The sequence below is a fragment of the Acartia tonsa genome, chromosome 2, assembly GCF_053477335.1.
Source record: "Acartia tonsa isolate MP-2025a chromosome 2, ASM5347733v1, whole genome shotgun sequence".
NCBI lineage: Eukaryota > Metazoa > Arthropoda > Copepoda > Calanoida > Acartiidae > Acartia > Acartia tonsa.
Genome location: NC_137261.1, coordinates 44,333,542 through 44,352,371, shown reverse-complemented (window position 1 = coordinate 44,352,371; position 18,830 = coordinate 44,333,542). Strand labels below are relative to the sequence as shown.

The following is an 18,830-nucleotide window of genomic DNA, read 5'->3' as shown; positions in this document are numbered from 1 at the left end:
AATGCTTTGTCATATGCTTCACATAAAACGAGCGAAGAAATTTGTACACGATATGATTTACCCAAGCAAAGCTTTATCCTATGAAATGTGACTATTTATAGCTTACTTATTATGCAAATACAAAAAAAATTACTGCCCTTTTGTCTCAAAACATATACACGTTCTAACCATTAATTTGGCCAGATTGTTCTTTCACTGTTTTCCTATTGTCTGATTTACAGAGTATGTATCTAGAATATATGTATTGGCAGGCCCCTCTGTTTAAAAACTTGTTATGTGAGTGTACTATGTTGATTATGAACTCTACTAGCCATGGGCTATAGGAAATTTTCCGTATAACTGAGCAAGTCAAAATATTCACTGTAATGTATAACTAGTTAAAAGCAGACAAACCCAGGGACTTTAAGGGATAAGACAATGGACGATATATTGATGAACATAACCAATTACAATCAACGTAATTATCCTCTCTGTAGATTAATATTGTTGGTGAAAAGTTTGGACCTTGATAATTTGTAAAACCAAAGCAAGAATAAATTAAAGTCCCCTTCATCCGTGTAAAAACTAAACTTCACAAATTTGACCCTATATTTGTATTAACACCAATCTTATTTCATAAAGTCAATATTTATATATCCAGAATTGCTTTAAAACCATTTAATATCCGATCGTCTTACTGGCTCATACTGAAAAGTCATGTATCGTTTTAACAGAACTGGAATTGTTTTAATGCTAGAAATGTTCTATCTACTTTAATCTTGGCATGATGATTCCAGTAAGAGCAACTCTATAGTCGAGTAATAAAATGTGAATAAGTCCACATCCTTTTTTGAAGTAATTTTGGAATATATGTCTATGAGATTTTTCTTTTTAACTTCTAAATAATGTTAAATACTATTTTTTTCAAACATTGGCTTTTAATAAAAATTAAAGGTGAATGTTCGTTTACTATAATTGTGATAGGGAGGGTGAGGGGTCAAAAAGTCAACATCCAAATTAAAATTGAAATCTGAAAGACCTGCTTTCCCCTATCTCATCCCTTTAAGGTTCACAGCTCCTGGTTAAACCCTTTGCACGCCACTGCAATTAACATTCAAATTATATAAATATTTGTCCCTACCCTTCTATTACTAAAATTCTTATATGAAAGTAACAGGATGTCTAGTCTGTGTCTTCTCGCTAACCACAAAACCGATGTTTCTCCTTTACGGGATAGCCCCTTAGGTCTTGGGAAGGTGTATAACTATTTTGTGGCACAGTGCCTTCGAAGGTGCTTTGACTTTAGTGTCAGAACCTAAATTGGGACATAGTGCATTTCATTACTTTAGGTTAGGTAATTTCATCTCTATTTTCAATAAAATCTAAAATGCAGCGGTTTTTGAGAAAATTAGATTTAAAAATTTCAAGTTCAATTTTCACCCACTAGGAGTTACCGCATAATCATGACAAGAAAAGCAAAGATTATTTATTTAAAATTTTGAACAACTTTGCTTTTATAAAGTTCTTCATAAAACCACTCCTGAAGTGAGTTAATTAATGGCCATTTTTATCAATTGCTTTGCTAAGGTCACGGAAATTCAGCCTTAAATAAATCATATATAGAGAGGTTTTATAACTGACTTTATAAAAGCAAAGTTGTTCAAAATTCTAAAAAAATAATCTTTGCTTTTCTTGTCATGATTATGCGGTAACTCCTAGTGGGTGAAAATTGAACTTGAAATTTTTAAATCTAATTTTCTCAAAAACCGCTGCATTTTAGATTTTATTGAAAAGTGAAATGAAGTTACTTAACCTAGGGTAATGAAATACACTATGTCCCAATTTAGGTTCTGACACTAAAGTCAAAGCACCTTCGAAGGCACTGTGGTGGGTGAGTATCACCACTTTCACAAGAGAATTCGCCCAAAGAAAGAAATTACCTCACACAATTTTTCTACTTTTCTTTTTATACACTTAAATTGAAAGTCTCTCTAGGGGTGTAGCCTCTGGTATTTAAAAAAGTAAATGTTTTTGTTTGTAATTGACAAAACTTATGTCAGCTTAAAGCTTCATTCATGAAAATCAAGTGATCAATGCTTTCATAATGCATATCAAGTGATCAATGATTTTGTAATGAATATCAAGTGATCAAGGATTTTAAATTCATTAGGGCCGGGCACATACGAAAAAGGGGGGGGGGGGTAAAATTTAGTTTAAATCTAAATACTTCTTTTTTGGGGCCATTTGAATTGGGAGTTTAGAGGTATCTTTCCCTAACTAGGTTTAAACCTTACTATGTCTATAACCTATAAGAAGCTATATCGGTTAACCGGTTAGCGAGATCCTTCGCTGGACAGACAGTCGGATTGATGTCCTGTTACTGTTTCATAAGAATTATGAAATATAGTCAAAAATCTAAACAAATAGGATGATAATATCAATAAGTAGCGAAATTTAAAGATTAAGATAAGAAACAGCTAAGTATGTCAATATTGAATCAAAATTGCAAGTATAAAATCTTACAAGTGTCAAGTGAAAATATAAGGTAAATTTTTATGAAAAAAAAGTTTATCTCAGATGATTGAAAATTGTCTAATATGGTGAGAAGATCTTAGAGCTGTAACTCTTAATTAGTTGAGTTACGTACTTTGACTTTTAGTTTGTTTAAAAAAGAGTCACTTCCGCCCTTCCCTTTCTTCAAAGAAAATCAGACGTTTATATATCTTAAAATAGTGATTTCTAATGAAAAACAAACGGAAAAACGGAAATTTAGAAATATTTTAATATTATTCAGTAAAAAAAGCTAAAAAAAATGAACAGTGGAATTAACAAAAACGAAAATTAATTATATGGATCTGTGTCTGTTTTTGTTACTTGATGAAATCTAAAAAAATTAAACAATTATAACAAACTATCTAAAAAAATGCAATAATCAAAATATAATAAACTTCACGTAATGAACCACATAGTACCAGCTCTCACATCACGTAACTTCGTAGTACTACTAGAACAACAGTAATAAAATACTTCCAGCTGTTTTATGTTTATACTTGTGTTACATATAAATCGATATTCGATATATAATTACTTGGATGTTACACCATATTTTCGCCTACTCTAATAAAATGGTCCTTTCAGCTGACTAATTTTATGATTCAACCCCTCGTCAACACCCTTTACTACATTATTTCCTACCTGGAGGAAAAAACTGACCAATATATGGTTGAGAACTAAAGTAGCAACCTAAATGACGACAATATTTCTCCTATTATAATATCCAAGAATATTATATCCAATTTTATATATATTTATTTGTCTGCTAGTCTGGTGGGGAAAAATGCAGAAAATCAGCTTTCTTTTTATAACCCAGCTTTCTCTCAAATATAACCCTTTAATGAAAGCAACAGGGTGTATATGTGTCTGGTCCCTAAGATTTTGTCATACTGGACTTATATGGTTCTCCTTTCCAATAAAGCTTTTTATTGGTCTAAGAAAGGTATCTGCATCTTTTAAAGTGAAAAAAATGAGATTAGTTTTTTAAAAATAAAATAGGTCTTATTTGTTTAAATCATAACATAACATAACATTTTTAAAGTCTTTTAGATCAAATTTATTTGAAAAAAAGATAAAAAAAACATTAGATAAGAATACTGTTGAGATTTTACTAAAATATAAAAAAAGAATAAATGAATCTAACTTAATTATATGAAGGCGATAATTAGATCGATAATTTTTTACAAGAATAACATTTAAAATTAATTTCTTGTAATCTTTCCATTTTACCATAAGTGCATTTTTAAAAAAATTTTTCCTTTTATCCTTCTAGCTTTGTTTTTTCTTTTATAATCTTTGTGTAATACTTTAATACTCAATCATATAAGAACAGATTAAAATCTTATTTTGATAAGAAAGATGTAAACATTGGCAAATTTTTTACTTTATTTTAATTTATAAGAAACTATTCAACTATATGGAAATCTAGAGATTAACGTGATTCAAACACCAATCTCTGCTAAAATCACGAAACCTCTCCAAAAGGCCACAAGGCTTCAAAACTCACGGAACAGAGCAATTCAGGTCTAACTTCGATACCATTTTCTTTATATAAACGCTTGCTAATTCATATATACATACTCTGAAAATATCAAATATATCTTGCGACAAAGGTCAGGAGGACGGACAGACTTTAGTCTATAGAATGTAGCTGCGCTGATGACAATAGAGTGCCTAATAAAAGTAGCATATCTATTAGTCTATATTATGTACGTCTGTTGGTTAACATTGACCTCGACCACTAGAGGGCAGCAGTTTGTATCATATCTATTCTACCATAGGTTTTCTTTTACATCTCTCACATTTAGAGCCTCTAAAATGCATAGAGATAGAGAAGGGTAGGGGAATAATTGGAGGAGGGGGGGAATATGTTGTTATTATAGAGAGGAAGGGATGAAACAAAGAGAGGGGATAATAAAATATATAGAGAATACCAGAGTATGGATTCATAGAATTATATAGTAAATAAATAAAAGTAGGAGGAGAGGTGTCAGGGAGAAAATTATCGTTAGGAGAGGGAGAGAGAGGGAGAGAGAGAGAGAGAGAGAGAGAGAGAGAGAGAGAGAGAGAGAGAGAGAGAGAGAGAGAGAGAGAGAGAGAGAGAGAGAGAGAGAGAGAGAGAGAGAGAGAGAGAGAGAGAGAGAGAGAGAGAGAGAGAGAGAGAGAGAGAGAGAGAGAGAGAGAGAGAGAGATTGAAATTGGTCTCCATTGAAAATCGAGAAAGCCGGAGGTAAAAACAAAAAAAGAGAAAGAGAGGCTATTTTCCATATTTTGGTAAGTTAAATAACGTCAAAAAAGAGAAAAATATATCCACAAAAAAGGTAGTGAGAAAGGAGTAAAAAGAGAGAAAAAGATAGCAACAGGAAGATAGAGAAAGGAATAAAATAGAAAGGCGTAGAGAGAACGAGAGAGAGATAGAGAGTGAGAGGTTATGAGAAGAAAGAGAGAGTTGGAAAGAGAGTAGAGAATTGTATGGAAAGGTTTCAGCTTTGGTTAAGAATCCAGAGTGGCTGGTTACAATCAATAGAAGGATCCTGAAACCAGCTGTTTAATTATTATACGTATGGCTGGGTAACAACAGGGCCTACTGCACAGGTGAACCATGTGAAATCAAGTGATTTAAAATAAAATTCAACTTAGTCTCTAGATTTATGATAAATCCCATGGAATTATTAAACTTTACAGTGAATTTGTGATAACTGAATTTATAAAATAATGGAGGGATGAAAGTTAGAGAGAGAATGTGATACATACTAGGGCATGTATAGTGATGTCTTTACTGAGTGTTACAGGTGGGAGATTTACTTTTCTTACATTTCATATCTACATCATATTTTAATAATCATAAACATAAAAGTTTGATTTTGCACTATATGAATCATCATTTGTCATTTTGCCAACCCTTCTGTTTGTGCAAAGACGGAAATCATGTGTCAGAGAATTAGGGGTTACTACTATACACTCAGGCCTCAAGGTCAAGCCCGGAATAGTTAGGTACACCAGTGGTTTTATTGTGTTTTGGGAAGGAAAATTTTCTATTACGATGTTTTAACTAGCTTAGCAGTTAAAAATTTTAAAATAGATCTTCTATTAACAAACCATGATTAAAAATATAAATAAGTTCAGAACAAAAATAGATATTAAAATAAAGTAAACAAAAACATGAATAGATATTTTTCGCATCCTATTATAGACAGGTCTTCGAGGATATAAAAAGGTAAAATTTAGAAGATCAAAACCAGTTTTGTTAACCCCGAGGAGCCGAAGGCCCAGGCTTGTATTATTTATATTTCAATATTCGTGGAAAAATGTCTGTTTTATGATGTTGTACATGATTTTTCAGAATTTGTGAAAACCGATTCTCATCCAGCGGATATTAATAGGCCTCGGAGCAATAATATAGTGCTATAGTTTGAGATTTATTGAATTAGAGTAAAAGCCTTTGAAAATTTAAATAAAACCAAACATCGCAATTAAATTAAATTTGTGGCTTCGCCCCTATTATTTAGCGGCGTTGCAGGAATCCGGTTGGAAGTCTAAATTTAAAATTCTTTAAAATGTTTGTATAAGAATAAAATCACAAAAGATTCAGTCATTTCTGAGATATTTTGTTTTTGGAAAAAAAAAACATTTTGTATGGATTTAGATGGTATTTAGAAAAGGCTTTAAGAAAGCCTATAAAATACAGATAAAAATCTTTTTTTCTATAAGTAATAGAATAGATACTTAGTCAAGATCTTTGAAAGGAAACAGTACCAGAACACTCTCCTAATACACTAAAAACCAATCATATACCTAGCAGTGGATGAGAGTGAACAAAATGCATTTTTGGCCCTGATCAAGCCAAGTCAAGAAACAGATTGATGCTTTTCAACTTGGCTTTACCAAAATTCGGCACAATGTATACCATATATCAGTGCTCGGCAGCTGCGCGTAAATAGTCACTGAATGAAATAGTCACATTATAACTTTAAAATTCAGCTGGATGTCTAGACCTGAGGTGGATTCTTCAAAAAAAATTAGGGTCGCTGCTCGCTGGTGAGGCAAAATTATTTTTGTGAAATATCCTCCGAAATTGCAAAAAAATCTATAATTTATTAACATAAAATTTTATTTAATTTTTGTAGATATTTTATGTGATTTTGGAGGATTTAAAAAAAATAAATTTTAACTCACCAGCGAGCAAATAATTCACCTCTGTTCCCTAACAGACGGGTTAAAATTGAAGACTTTTGAGTGGCTGAGATGCGGCTACCGAACCCAGCTATATATACTTGTATTTATATATATTTCTGAAGATTGCGAAATCATGGAACTTTAAGTCTAAGATAAATTAAATTAAAGTAAAAAAAGTTGTTTTACAATAAAATACTTGTATCTATATTATATATATTTGTGTTTATATAAGGACAATTATGTCAATAGCTAGCGAAGCTAACAATGTTTTAAGTACAGAAATTAAACATTAAACTCAGTACAAGTGTTGTTGAAAATCACTAATATATAAAGACAATATCGTTCATCATAAGCACAGAAAAAACAAGCAAAAATAAAAACTAAAATCCAATTTTTAATGAATATATCTTAATTTTATGTAGTACAATTTACACATTTTAATGAGTGCATATAATGTTTCAAGCCTTATAACAAACTACAGATAGTTAAAGGAGCAAGGAAACAAAAATACAGAAAATTTTGATTATTTTAAATAATAAAACCACGTTTTTTGCTTCAATATTGTTTATCTTTAACTTAAAGTTTCATACTTTCACAATCTTTAGAAAGATAATTATGTTAGATTATTTGTAATTGAAAGTTGGACGGTCAAGTAAGCTTCAGATATAAAGAAACTGGACAAGCATACATGGCATATTTGACAAAGAATGACTATTATAAAGCATAATAGAAGTCGGGAAGTAACTAAAGGAAGTGGACAGGAAGGCATTATTGCACACAATTTCTACCAAGATATGCACTCATTTAGCTGGAGCCCAACTCTAGCTCTCTCAATCAAATTTATTCATTTTCTTTGGCTTATTATAATAGTATTGGTAGTATAGTTAGTAGATTACTGTTTTCTTTAGCGTTACTTTTGTTATATGATTATGTACTCTTATTTTTAAAATCTAAACTTCTAATCATTATTTAAAGAATCAATGGCGTGCAAAGACATATGTCAGGGAGCATAGCCATGAGTGGCTGAAAATGGGGATGCTGTCCTGAAATTTTTGGTATTTTAGGGGGGGTGGGAGTTGACAGCTAAACCCTTTTCTAACATTCAATTTCCCATATTTTATTACTAAATTTATCTTGTTACTTCAATTATACATTTGGGAATAAAAAAAACTAAGGTTGTTAGTAATTCATTCAAACGCCACACTTTATAAGGCTTTCGTCTTTAGTCAATTTTCTATTGTTATTGTGTTACATAAGAAAATTTGATCCTTGTGCAGATCATGGTAAAATGTTCCCGGTAACAATCACCTCCAAAAAAATCTATGGACTGCTAACGGCAGTCCATAGAGTTTGTCAATTTTCTCTTTTATTTTGTAAGAAAATTTAGATAAGGATAATGGATGTGTTGCTAATTTTCATTTCACATAAATTAAAACATTACTAGTGGCTTTGTCCCAAACCTCTAGAGGTTCTATGTTCAGAAAGATATGAAATGATAGAAAACTAGCATAAAACCATACCCAGACTTTGTTTTAAAATTGAAATAGCATAATGCTATCTCAGGACGAATAAACACAAGGTCGTACACGGTTATAACACGCATATATCTATCTATCTCAATAAACGTGATTGTGATTTATATTTTGCAATAAAATGAAACTTTAATGACAAAGTACAAAATTTAGCTGATGAATAACTTTGATACCAACTATGAATTTATATTCAAAACTAATATGTATTCTATTATTTAAACTACTAAGGTTTTTTTTGTGTGAAGCTTAAGATTTCAATAACCACTTAACTGGTTAAGTTCTCATTTTAAGGAAGCATTATATTGGTCTGGATGGTTTTAGGCTATATCATTTTGAACGGTTTTGGTCTATTTTTCTGCTTCTTCTTTTCCCCTTTGATGATAAGGGCGCAACCACCAGTATTCGAAAAGTCACAATCAACAGAAGTAGCAAATGCATTAGATACATAATTGTTTACTGCCAGTTAGAAATCCAAATCTTCATAGAACATGATGCATATTGATGATATAGACTAGAATGAATAATACTGATATGGAAGAAATAAAATTATATTTATGGTTAAGCAAAAACATAATAAAAGTATAGAGACGTTTTTGTGCATTATAAAAACAATTGGAAAAATTTCTTATAGGCTTTTTTTTTATATTTCTTATGAACCTTTGTTGCTTCTTAATATTTGGCCTATATGTATCAGTATGTATGTAGAATATATACATACATTGATATTATGACAGGAAAAATATTTTTTCAATTATGAATTCATTGGTCAGTTCGTGCATTCCGTAGGAGGAGAGGGGATGGGTTAAAGGGGTGGTTCTTTAGCCCGCTATAAGTTTTACTTTAATAGAGTACATAATAATCCTGGTTTAAGATCCTAGTAATGATAAAACTATTGCTATAGTTGCAATTCCTTGGTACTAAGTAGCGGAGCTACTCTCAATTATTCACCTAAAATGGCAAAGGAGATATTCTTAACTTCTATGAAAATTATAAAGTTTTTTGGATCATCAAATCTATACATTATCTTCTATCCGTCTTGCTGTTAGAATATTTCATTTTTACAAGAGAAACATGATTTGAACTCTAAATATTTGATTTTTTTTCTAGTTCAAATTAAAAAAATTTAGAACTATTTCCAACCTTAGCACGTCATAAGTAACAAACTTTTATAATAATAGATTTGTGCTTCGGCCTTTTTTTGATGAAACCTCAAATATGCATATTTTTTCTGTATAAAAATACCAATTTTACAGACAATTACTTTACTTTACTTTAATACTTATTATGGTCAGTAAGAAAGAAGACTTCAAAAAGTTTGTCTGCTGCAGCCGTCCGTCAAATTTTTGATAATACACAGCTGCCACTAAGGAAACTAGTTACCGCCGCAGTTGCAACTTATCGTTAGTAGTAAGGAGCTATCCTAAAATTGGCGGAAAGTATTTATTATTACTTGGATCTTACATCAGATTATTATGTAATCTAATAAAGGGAAACTTGAAGTTGAAAATAACGATCCACATCCTTTACCCCATCCATTCCCCTCCTACTGTATGAATGACTTGACCAATAAGTGATGTCCAAGCTAGTAACCTAAATTGACGACAATATTTCACCTGTCATAATACCCACGTTTATTCTATATCCACTATTGGCGGTGACCAAGCCCTGGTAGACAATCCCTATAGATTAATCAAAAAACTTTGATCAACGAAAATGAAAAAGTTTTTTTTTGTAATATCCTTGATTTACAATGTAGAAAAAACCTATTCTATAACCCCTAAAGGGTTAAGTTATTAGTACCAAAGATAATAGTATCGAATTATAGACAGCTTTCCGAGAATATTAAACTGAAAAATTTAAAGATTAAAACCTGTTTTGTTAGCGCCAAGGGGCATATGGTCCGTGCTAATAAAACTGGTATTTTTTGTGATTTTTGGAATAAACAATAATTATTTGGTATGGCTTGGAACTGTTTCTTATCCAGCGGATATTCATCGTTTTCGAAGCCATGCTGTATAAGGCCTTTTCATTCAAGTTAATCTACAAAATTTCATCTTTCCAAACAAAGGAAACATTTGAAATGCAGTAATGTTAATTACTTATTGTCCGTCTTGTTAAAAAAAGGAGAGATTATGTACAATTCAGGACAAAGTTTGTGAGATCCTGAGCCAGACAAAGTTTCTTTACAAGAAGGAATAGTTTCACTTGTAAATACTATGCATTACGCCTTTCTTGAATAATATTGAATAATAGTTATTTATCGCACCGTATCATAGACAGCTTTCCGTGGATAATAACATAAAAAGTTATAAGATTATAACCTAAACATTATTTTGTTCTTTCGAGTACTGACAAATCTTAATTATATAATAGCTTTTCTATACATTTTTTTGTTATTAAAAACATTTTTCCTATTGGTTTATATCATAATACATCAATAAGTTATAATCATTTAGAACAGATTGCATTAGTAATCAAACATGCAATCCCACTTATTACATTTTTAAGCTTATAGTAAGGCTTTGGTTATTTATTTTAGGCTTTTATGTTGGTCTAACATTAAATAATGGTAAGCATGGTCTAAGGTTTTTCTTAACAATTTAGTATATTTTCTAGTATGGCTTCGATACTGTTTGATGTCCGCTGGATTAGAACCGGTTCTCAGCACTACTGAAAAATCATGTATAGATGGTATCGTATTACAATAAATATTCCACGAATATTAGAATAAAATTCATAAAATTAAAAACAGTTTTGTTAACCCAGAGGGGCCGAAGGTTTAAATGTTATGATTTATGATATCCGCGGAAAGCTGTCTATAATACGATGGAAAAAATAACTATTATTTTTTCTAATGATCCTAAATATAGCAAAATACATAGAATAAGTAGTTAAAGATTATATTTATAGACACAAGGTGCGAAAAATTTGTGCACATTCTTTGAAAAGAAATTAAATTCCTATAAAATGACAATGGAATTCAGGGATTATATGTCGTAGGGCTTGTTAATTGACAAATTCCTGAGTAATCGCAGCCGCAGCCTGCAATCAAGTCAATTAGCCGCATTAATATTGATTTACCCACAGCACTAACTGGAAAAGCTATTATGATAACCAGTCGGCAAAAAAATTCCACAGATGCTAATATTTAGCTGCAGCCAAATAATTAATACAATCAAAGGTACATACAGCTAAATCAACAGCCGCCTAATTTGAAAATTGCAGCAACAGGTATTAGCCTCAAAAATGCATGGCTGTAGACCCTGGATTAAGTGGTTTGATAGTTATTTATTGCATCACGTATAATAGACAGCTCTCTGCATATTAGTGCAAAATTAAAAGATTGACCCAGTTTTGCTAGCCCTGAGGGGCCGAAGGCCCGAGTGAACAAAACTATTAGTAATTTTATTGTTTTTATTTCAATATTCGTGGAAATTCACTGTAATACGATGCTATACATGATATTTTAGTATGGCTGAGATCCGGTTCTAATCCAGCTGATATTTATCAGTGTCGAAGCCATACTGGAGAATAAATTCTAAAAATTTAGTCTACTTCTTTTTGTTTCTTTAGTCCTTGTAAAATTTAAATGCTCGAGTGATTTATTGTGTTAAATTCAATTTAAATTAAATATTTTGATGTATCTTAAAGCAAGCCTTTTCCAGATTTCTGAAACGTCAACCATAAAAAAAACTGAAATCATCGGAATAGCACATGATATTTAGTTTGTCAAAGATTAAAAATTGACAAACTTAGCAACTAATTTCTCATCAAAGTTAAAGTGGATAATCTAAATCTTGATAAAGTTCACCTATTTTCACTAAATAAAAAAAACCAGAATAATGTAAATAAAAAGAAGTAACTTTATATTTATCATAATTGAGCATAGCTTTTGTAAAGGGGTGATGTGTCATTTATTCTAGAGTAGATTGTTCTTCGGAGGATTGTGGTATTCTCCCTAAAAAATAGTTATAAATCTATACCTATAAGAAGCTACATTGTAAAGAAAAACCATATCGGTTCAGTGGTTTTTAAATGCCAAAATAACCAATTTAAATATCATAAAGGGATTTCCAAACACTTTTTTATAATATATTACTTGTTCAATAAAGAATAGAAAACTCGCCACCACTAATCTTGTTCCAAACAGACTCACAGAGCATATTACTTTTATAAAAACGAAGCTTTTCTATAAAGTATAATTGTCGTCTTTATTTCAATAACATGTTAATCATTTCTGAAAAATTTAGAAACTACTAATTTGGATCCAACCAATAAAAATGATATAAATTAAATTTTTTACTGGGCTGAAATAACGATCATGCCCTCCCATCATGCTGTATGAACAAACTGACCAATAAATAACAAGATAAATAGCAACCTAAATTGACAACAATTTTTATCCTGTCATAATATCCATGTATATTCTACATCCATTCAAAAGTTTCTTCATGTATATTTAATTTGAAAATCTTTGTATTGTCCTCTTAGGACTTTTTTTCAATTTTGAAAATTTGAGTATTAACCCCCCCGACTAAACTATGAAACCTGGCCGCGACGCTCGGCCCCCTTGCCTGCCTAGCCGCAGCGCTCAGCCCCCTAGCCTGCCTAGCCGCAGCGCTCATCCCCCTGGCCTGCCATCCGCCGCGCTCAGCTTTCTAGCCTGCCTAGTAGCAGCGGGTGCTCGGCCCCCTGCCTATAACCTAACCTAACCTGATAAATTATTTCGCAGTTTAGTAGGAGGTATACAAAAATTTTTAAAATGGAAAAAAAGAGGATAACGTCAAAATCCTAAATCATCATATTAACTTGACTAAATGAATAGTCTTTTAAGATTGTATTTGCAGTCACAATGTTTAAAGCGTAGCAACTTTACAATCCATTAACTAGATATAATAATGTTTTTTTTTAATATTTTCATCCTTGTTTTCTATTAAATGCACAAAAAAAGTCAATACTGATAGACGTGACGCTTACAAACAAACACACACACATATAATGTTTGTCCTACAGCGAAAATGTAATTAATAAAGGTATTGTTATTTTTTATCGGATCGAATTACATGGTTATAAAAGTCTATTTTTACATGTAATGGCTTTTTGTTCAGCCAATTAATGATATAATATCATTGTAATATTATCATTATATTGGTATTTGGTTTAACTGATTCTTTATTTCATGGTTCTGTAGTTTATTGAGTAATAAATGCTTTTTAGAAAGAGAAAAGTTTTTTTTTATAAAAGCTTATGGATGTTTCAATGTGTCAACCAAAAACCCCTCGCTTTAGGTTTGATGAGGTTATCACATTTTCAAGTTCTTTTATATTATCAAGCTATATCAAATTCTTTGTTGAAATTTAATTTAATATGTCTAATGTATATTGATTTAATGTCCCTTATTCTCAACCAAAAGTTCAGCTATTAAAATCAATATTTAAAAAAAAATATTTCTTGTCAGTTTTCTTTAAATTTACTGGCTTTTTTATTATGGCTATTAAAAATAAACAAAAAATTGCAAAAAATGACAAAATTTTACCTACCCTAGCCTGTCTACTAAATAAAAAAAATATGTGCTCTTAAATGACCATTCATCCGAGTGTTTCAATTCTATTTGTTGGGCTTGGTCCGAGTTGGGTTGGGCTGGATAAAAGTTTTCAAAAGTTTGCAAATCTGAAATAGTTGAGTTGCTAGGGGTGGGGGACTGCACAGAAAGGGGTGGGGATGGGAGAACTGCAATTTTTTGCACAATTATTACGCAGTTGTTTAGCCAAAAAGAATTAAATGAATAATGGAACATGAAGAAAAAGATAAATATTTGGAAAAATGTCATTCTAAGACATTTCTGTAAATTTTTATTTGTGAAACCTAAATAAAATAACTGAAAAATAGTAAGTCACATTATTTGCATCTTAAAATTGATATACTTTCAATTATGCTTATATCTCTTGTATAAGTATTTGAGAATTAGCCTTTCTTTACCCTTTGATCTAAATGAGTTCCGGTTCATGTGAAATTTTCTCAATGATAAAGGGATGAAACAATGCAAAAAAATTAATTTTTCCATTTCCCCATCCTTGTATCCTCGCAATTTAGTATACATAAACTCAACAGCACAATTAAGTAACTCTGTTAATTGCATCCTAGCAAAAATGGCTTCTAACTAAGATTGCAGTATTCCTAGTTTCTTATATGTATTTGAGTTTTTACTTATTCGATTGAGCATTTACATTAAGATGTAAAACGTGTCCTTTAAGGCTTAGATTTATTCACCTTCTTGTATTTTGAACTTTTGTTATTTCCTTGCATCATGATAGTACAAATGTATCTATTATTACTTGGATCTTTCACAAGATTACAATGTACTCTAATGAACTAAAACTTTTAGCTGGCTAAAATAACTACCCCCTCCCCCCCGTCCAACCCTTATTTATCATCCCTTCACCTCCTATTAGATGAACAAACTAACCTACATAAATAATTTCCATGTATGCAACCTAAATTTACGACAATTTATCCCATGTCATAATATCCACGAACATTTTATTATCATTATACACAAAATTATGTACTCTGATTTTAAAGGACAAAAGCAAGTTGTATAATAAGTTTGGGTATAGTCCGTTTTGTCGTATTTTCCAAGCAGCTTTTGCTATGTTATTATAGTTTAGGTGATTGCCCCGAAGGGTTAGAGCCCACCGAATGATGTTAAAGCATGATTTTAAAAAACCATAGAGAGTTTGCTAAAAGGGACTTCTAAATGATGCGGTTTCTGATTTTTTAAAAGCCGGTCTTAGTTGCTAATTTTGTGGCTAAGGTTAAAGATTGTCAAAAAAATTGGCCCTAAAAAATTAATGAACCAAATATGTCTATAAATTAAATTCTAATATATTTTTTTTTATTTCAGTGAAACGAGGAAGCTTAGTGGGGGGAAGTGCTCAACAACTGAACTCGTATGTTTGTCTCAAACTTCAAACCGTTAAATCCACAACAGTTCCTGTCCGAGGGAAGAACCCGTGCTGGGAGCAAGATTTTCTATTGTAAGCATTATGTTTTTGGAGTGAGGCTACTCTATACACCACCCATGTTGTTTAGTCGGCCAGTAATGCACCTGTAAACAATCTGAAATTTTGTTCTCTCTTTACTTTGTTTCTTCCATGTTTATGGATTTGCTTTGCCAATTTTTATTCTAATAAGGGTTTAGCAGCCGCAGCAAAACTCTAGCTTTAGCCACCAGCAGCCAACTGTAGCTGCAGCTGCGCGGCAGCTGCAGACCCCTGGTTCCTATATATTTCTTGGGATTCGTTTATTTAAACACTTTTAATGAAATTTATTACAAACAATTTTCTATTATACAAGATTTAATCCATTCTTTTTACATAAAAAGCTGACTCAAATATTTAAATACAGTTTATTGACTCAAGTACACTCTTGATATTATAAAAAAAAATATGAAAATTATTTGGCTGTTTATGTATAGCTTAGATTTATGTACCATGAAAAAATGAAATCACTTAGCTAATAGAATTTTCATTTGAAGAGTTATTTATTTCATTAAATTTCAACCCACACAAACTTGAAAATTTTACAAAATTATAAGTATGTCTTAAGTATAATATTATTAAAATTTCTGATGCTAACATATTTGTTAATTAGTTAAATAATGGATATAGGATATACGTGGATATATTGACAGAGGAAAATTTGTCGTCAATTTAGCTTCCTTATGTGGACCTAATTTATTGGTCAGTTTGTTCATCCAGTAGGAAGGGACGTATGGGGTAAACGGGGTGGATGGAGGATATAGTTATTGTAGCCAGCTACGAGCATCTCTTTATCATTAAAATCTGGTACAATATCCAAGTAATATTATAACGATTGTTAAAAAAAATAACAAATAGTTATTTAGAAAAAAAAGGAAATACATATATATTCAACATATGTTAGTTAAAAGTAAACTTAATAAATAATAATTTAAAATTTGTATTTGTTTTGCAAAGTTGATCAATAAGTTTAAATATTTAATTTAAATTGTCTGTTGTGCTGTATTTCAAAAAGCTTAAATACATTTAAGTTTGTATAAATCATAAATTCGATATTATCAGTGGGTGGGTCATTATATTTTTAAAATTAAATGTGGTTGATAGGTCAAAAACACAATAAATTTTTATTTGTTTTGTTTTTAAAAAAGGCAAGAATGTCGTCAATTTAAGTTGCTAACATGGACATCCCTTAATGGTCAGTTCGTTCATCCAGTAAGAAAGGAGAGGATGTTTAAGGGGCGTGGAAGAGGGGGTTCGTTTTTTTAAACCATCTACAAGGTTCACTTTATCAGAGTACATGATAATCTGGTAATAATACTTACATTAATATAAATTAGTTGATCACGAACTCCAATGATTTTTCTTTTCATTGTAGAAAAAAAGATTCTTTTGTGTCAAATCATCTATAGATAAAAAAAATAAATAGAGAAACTGTTTTAAATAAATCTTCAAACAATTTTAAAGCAAACTTGATGTTAAAAGTTGCATTGTAGAAAGAAGTAAACCCCTTCGTATTTGCAATCTATTAGCTTAAATCTTCTACAGATGAAATTTAATTTTCAAGGGTTTGGGTGTATTTTAACCAAAATTTGGCCTTTTTAACAGAAATTTTGTATACTTTTTCTATTTAAATATTTTAAATATTCAATCTTTTTAGATTGTTAACTTTCTTAACCTTTCTCATGGCTTTCAAATCATGACAATATTTGTTTTAGAGTTTGATTTTCATGGAAAAAAACACCCTTACTTTTTATGATTTTTATAATTCAAAGCCAACAGTAAGTAAAATAAAAAGATTGGGTACATTTTAAATAGTAAAACATTACTTCAGTGACATTTTAAAGCTCCTGAACAGCCGCATGTTGGCGGCTGCGAATCACTGGTGCCAGCATTAGTTTTTTTTTTGATTACTTAAAAAAAACTTCTTTTTCCTAATCCGCAAGATGGCAACACCCTTGAGGTGGCAAAGTGCATCCCAAGTTAATCTAATCAAAAGTGTTCCCATTATCCACAAACATGGATAGATGAACGAGAAATTAATCTTTCCCAGATTTTTTTTATTTTTTTTTATTTTAAAACTTATTTGTACGAAAAATACTCAGCTATTTCTTTACTACTAACTAATCTTGGCCATTAAAATAAGTTAAATTTGATTTGACTAAAGCTTCAATCAAAGTTTTCTTATAAATCATGTATAAAATCATAAATCATAATTAGAATTATCCTATCATAAGAAGTAGTAATCTTTTTTGTTTGTAGGGAAGGATCTCGCTAACCGCTGAACCTATGTAGTCCTCCTTTATATGGAAGCTTCTTATAGGTCCCTACATGGTTTTAGGTTATTAAATTTTCATAAAGAGCCCGGGTATGGTTTTAGGCTTTCTGCCCTCAATATTCCTTCCAATATAGAGCCCCTAGATGCTAGGGGATAAATTAATATAAAAAGTTAGAGTTAATTTTCTACTTAACTATTATATTTTACAATTCTGTGCAATCATTACTTTGTAAAATAATTTTATAGATGAGTAAAATATAGTTACAAAAGTCTTACTTGATTAATTCAAGACTTATTATAAAAAGTTTTACTAAAAAAACTTTCAAAAATCTACTTATTTTTCTCTATGCTTACGAGTTTAGAAATTACTTTGAGTTTAGAAGAAACTTTTGGAAATAAATCGTAATACTTTGATCATTGTGTTAGATTTTAATACAGAAAGTCAATTATTAGTTCAAAAAAGTAATTTGAAAGCAAATAGATCAAAATTAGCAATCGATATATTATTACTTGGATGTTGCTCCAGATTTTCATGTACTTTAATAAAGTGATGTACGTAGCTGGCTAAAATAACGCTACACCTATCAACCCACTTTACCCCATCTCTTCCACTCCTACTGGATCAACCAATAAATGAGGTTCATATTAGCAACCAAAATTGACGAAGGTTTTTCACTGTTAATATATCCACGTATATACTATATCCATTGCATTAGCAGTACTTTATAATTGTTATTTTTTGTTCCAGCGAGGTATCAGATTTGGATACAGGATTACTGCTTGAAGTATGGGAGAAAGGAATGTTATGGGATAGAGCTATTGGCTACCATTGGTGTCCTCTCACTACTATTCCCTTTACACAGGTATGACAATTCAGAGGGAATAGCACCCATATGGTTTTAATTTGATAGTTTAGGTTAGGTTGGGGATAGTAACTTATCTTTAAGGTCTGGTTAGGTTTATAACCTTGCCGGGAATCCCATGTTGATGCAATTCCAATGTAACCTTTTATTGTATTTAGATTGTATAATCAATAAGGAAATGGCACCCGAAGAAAAACTTATTTGCCTTCAACTTTGCCCTTACAATTTTATCCTCAATTGATAAAGTGTATTGATCAAAATTATACATTTTGCCTGAATTGTTAAATTTTTTGACTTGAGCAAAGAAAGTAGCAAAATTGTAATTCCTCGGTTGCTGTATCCGATATCATACTTAAAATATCTATATAAAGCATTCTTAGTTAAAGATATCCTATAATATAAAGTAGTATTT

The 18,830-nt window shown here is 30.9% G+C and overlaps 1 protein-coding gene across 5 annotated transcripts in view; it reads left to right on the top strand.

Moving 5' to 3' along the window:
- Positions 1 to 4,990: 4,990 nt before the first annotated feature.
- The window catches only part of LOC145311940 (uncharacterized), a 93,119-nt gene continuing 79,279 nt past the window's right edge, over positions 4,991 to 18,830 (top strand). For 2 of the 5 annotated variants that reach the window (XM_080151000.1, XM_080150999.1), the window contains exons 1-3: positions 5,005 to 5,324; positions 15,145 to 15,277; positions 18,304 to 18,418. In XM_080151000.1, the coding sequence (XP_080007126.1) occupies positions 5,303 to 5,324; positions 15,145 to 15,277; positions 18,304 to 18,418 (270 nt within the window). In that variant the 5' untranslated portion in view covers positions 5,005 to 5,302. Of the gene's footprint in view, positions 5,325 to 15,144; positions 15,278 to 18,303; positions 18,419 to 18,830 lie in introns of those variants that run through there. The other 3 variants (XM_080151001.1, XM_080151002.1, XM_080151003.1) reach the window with 3 other exon arrangements.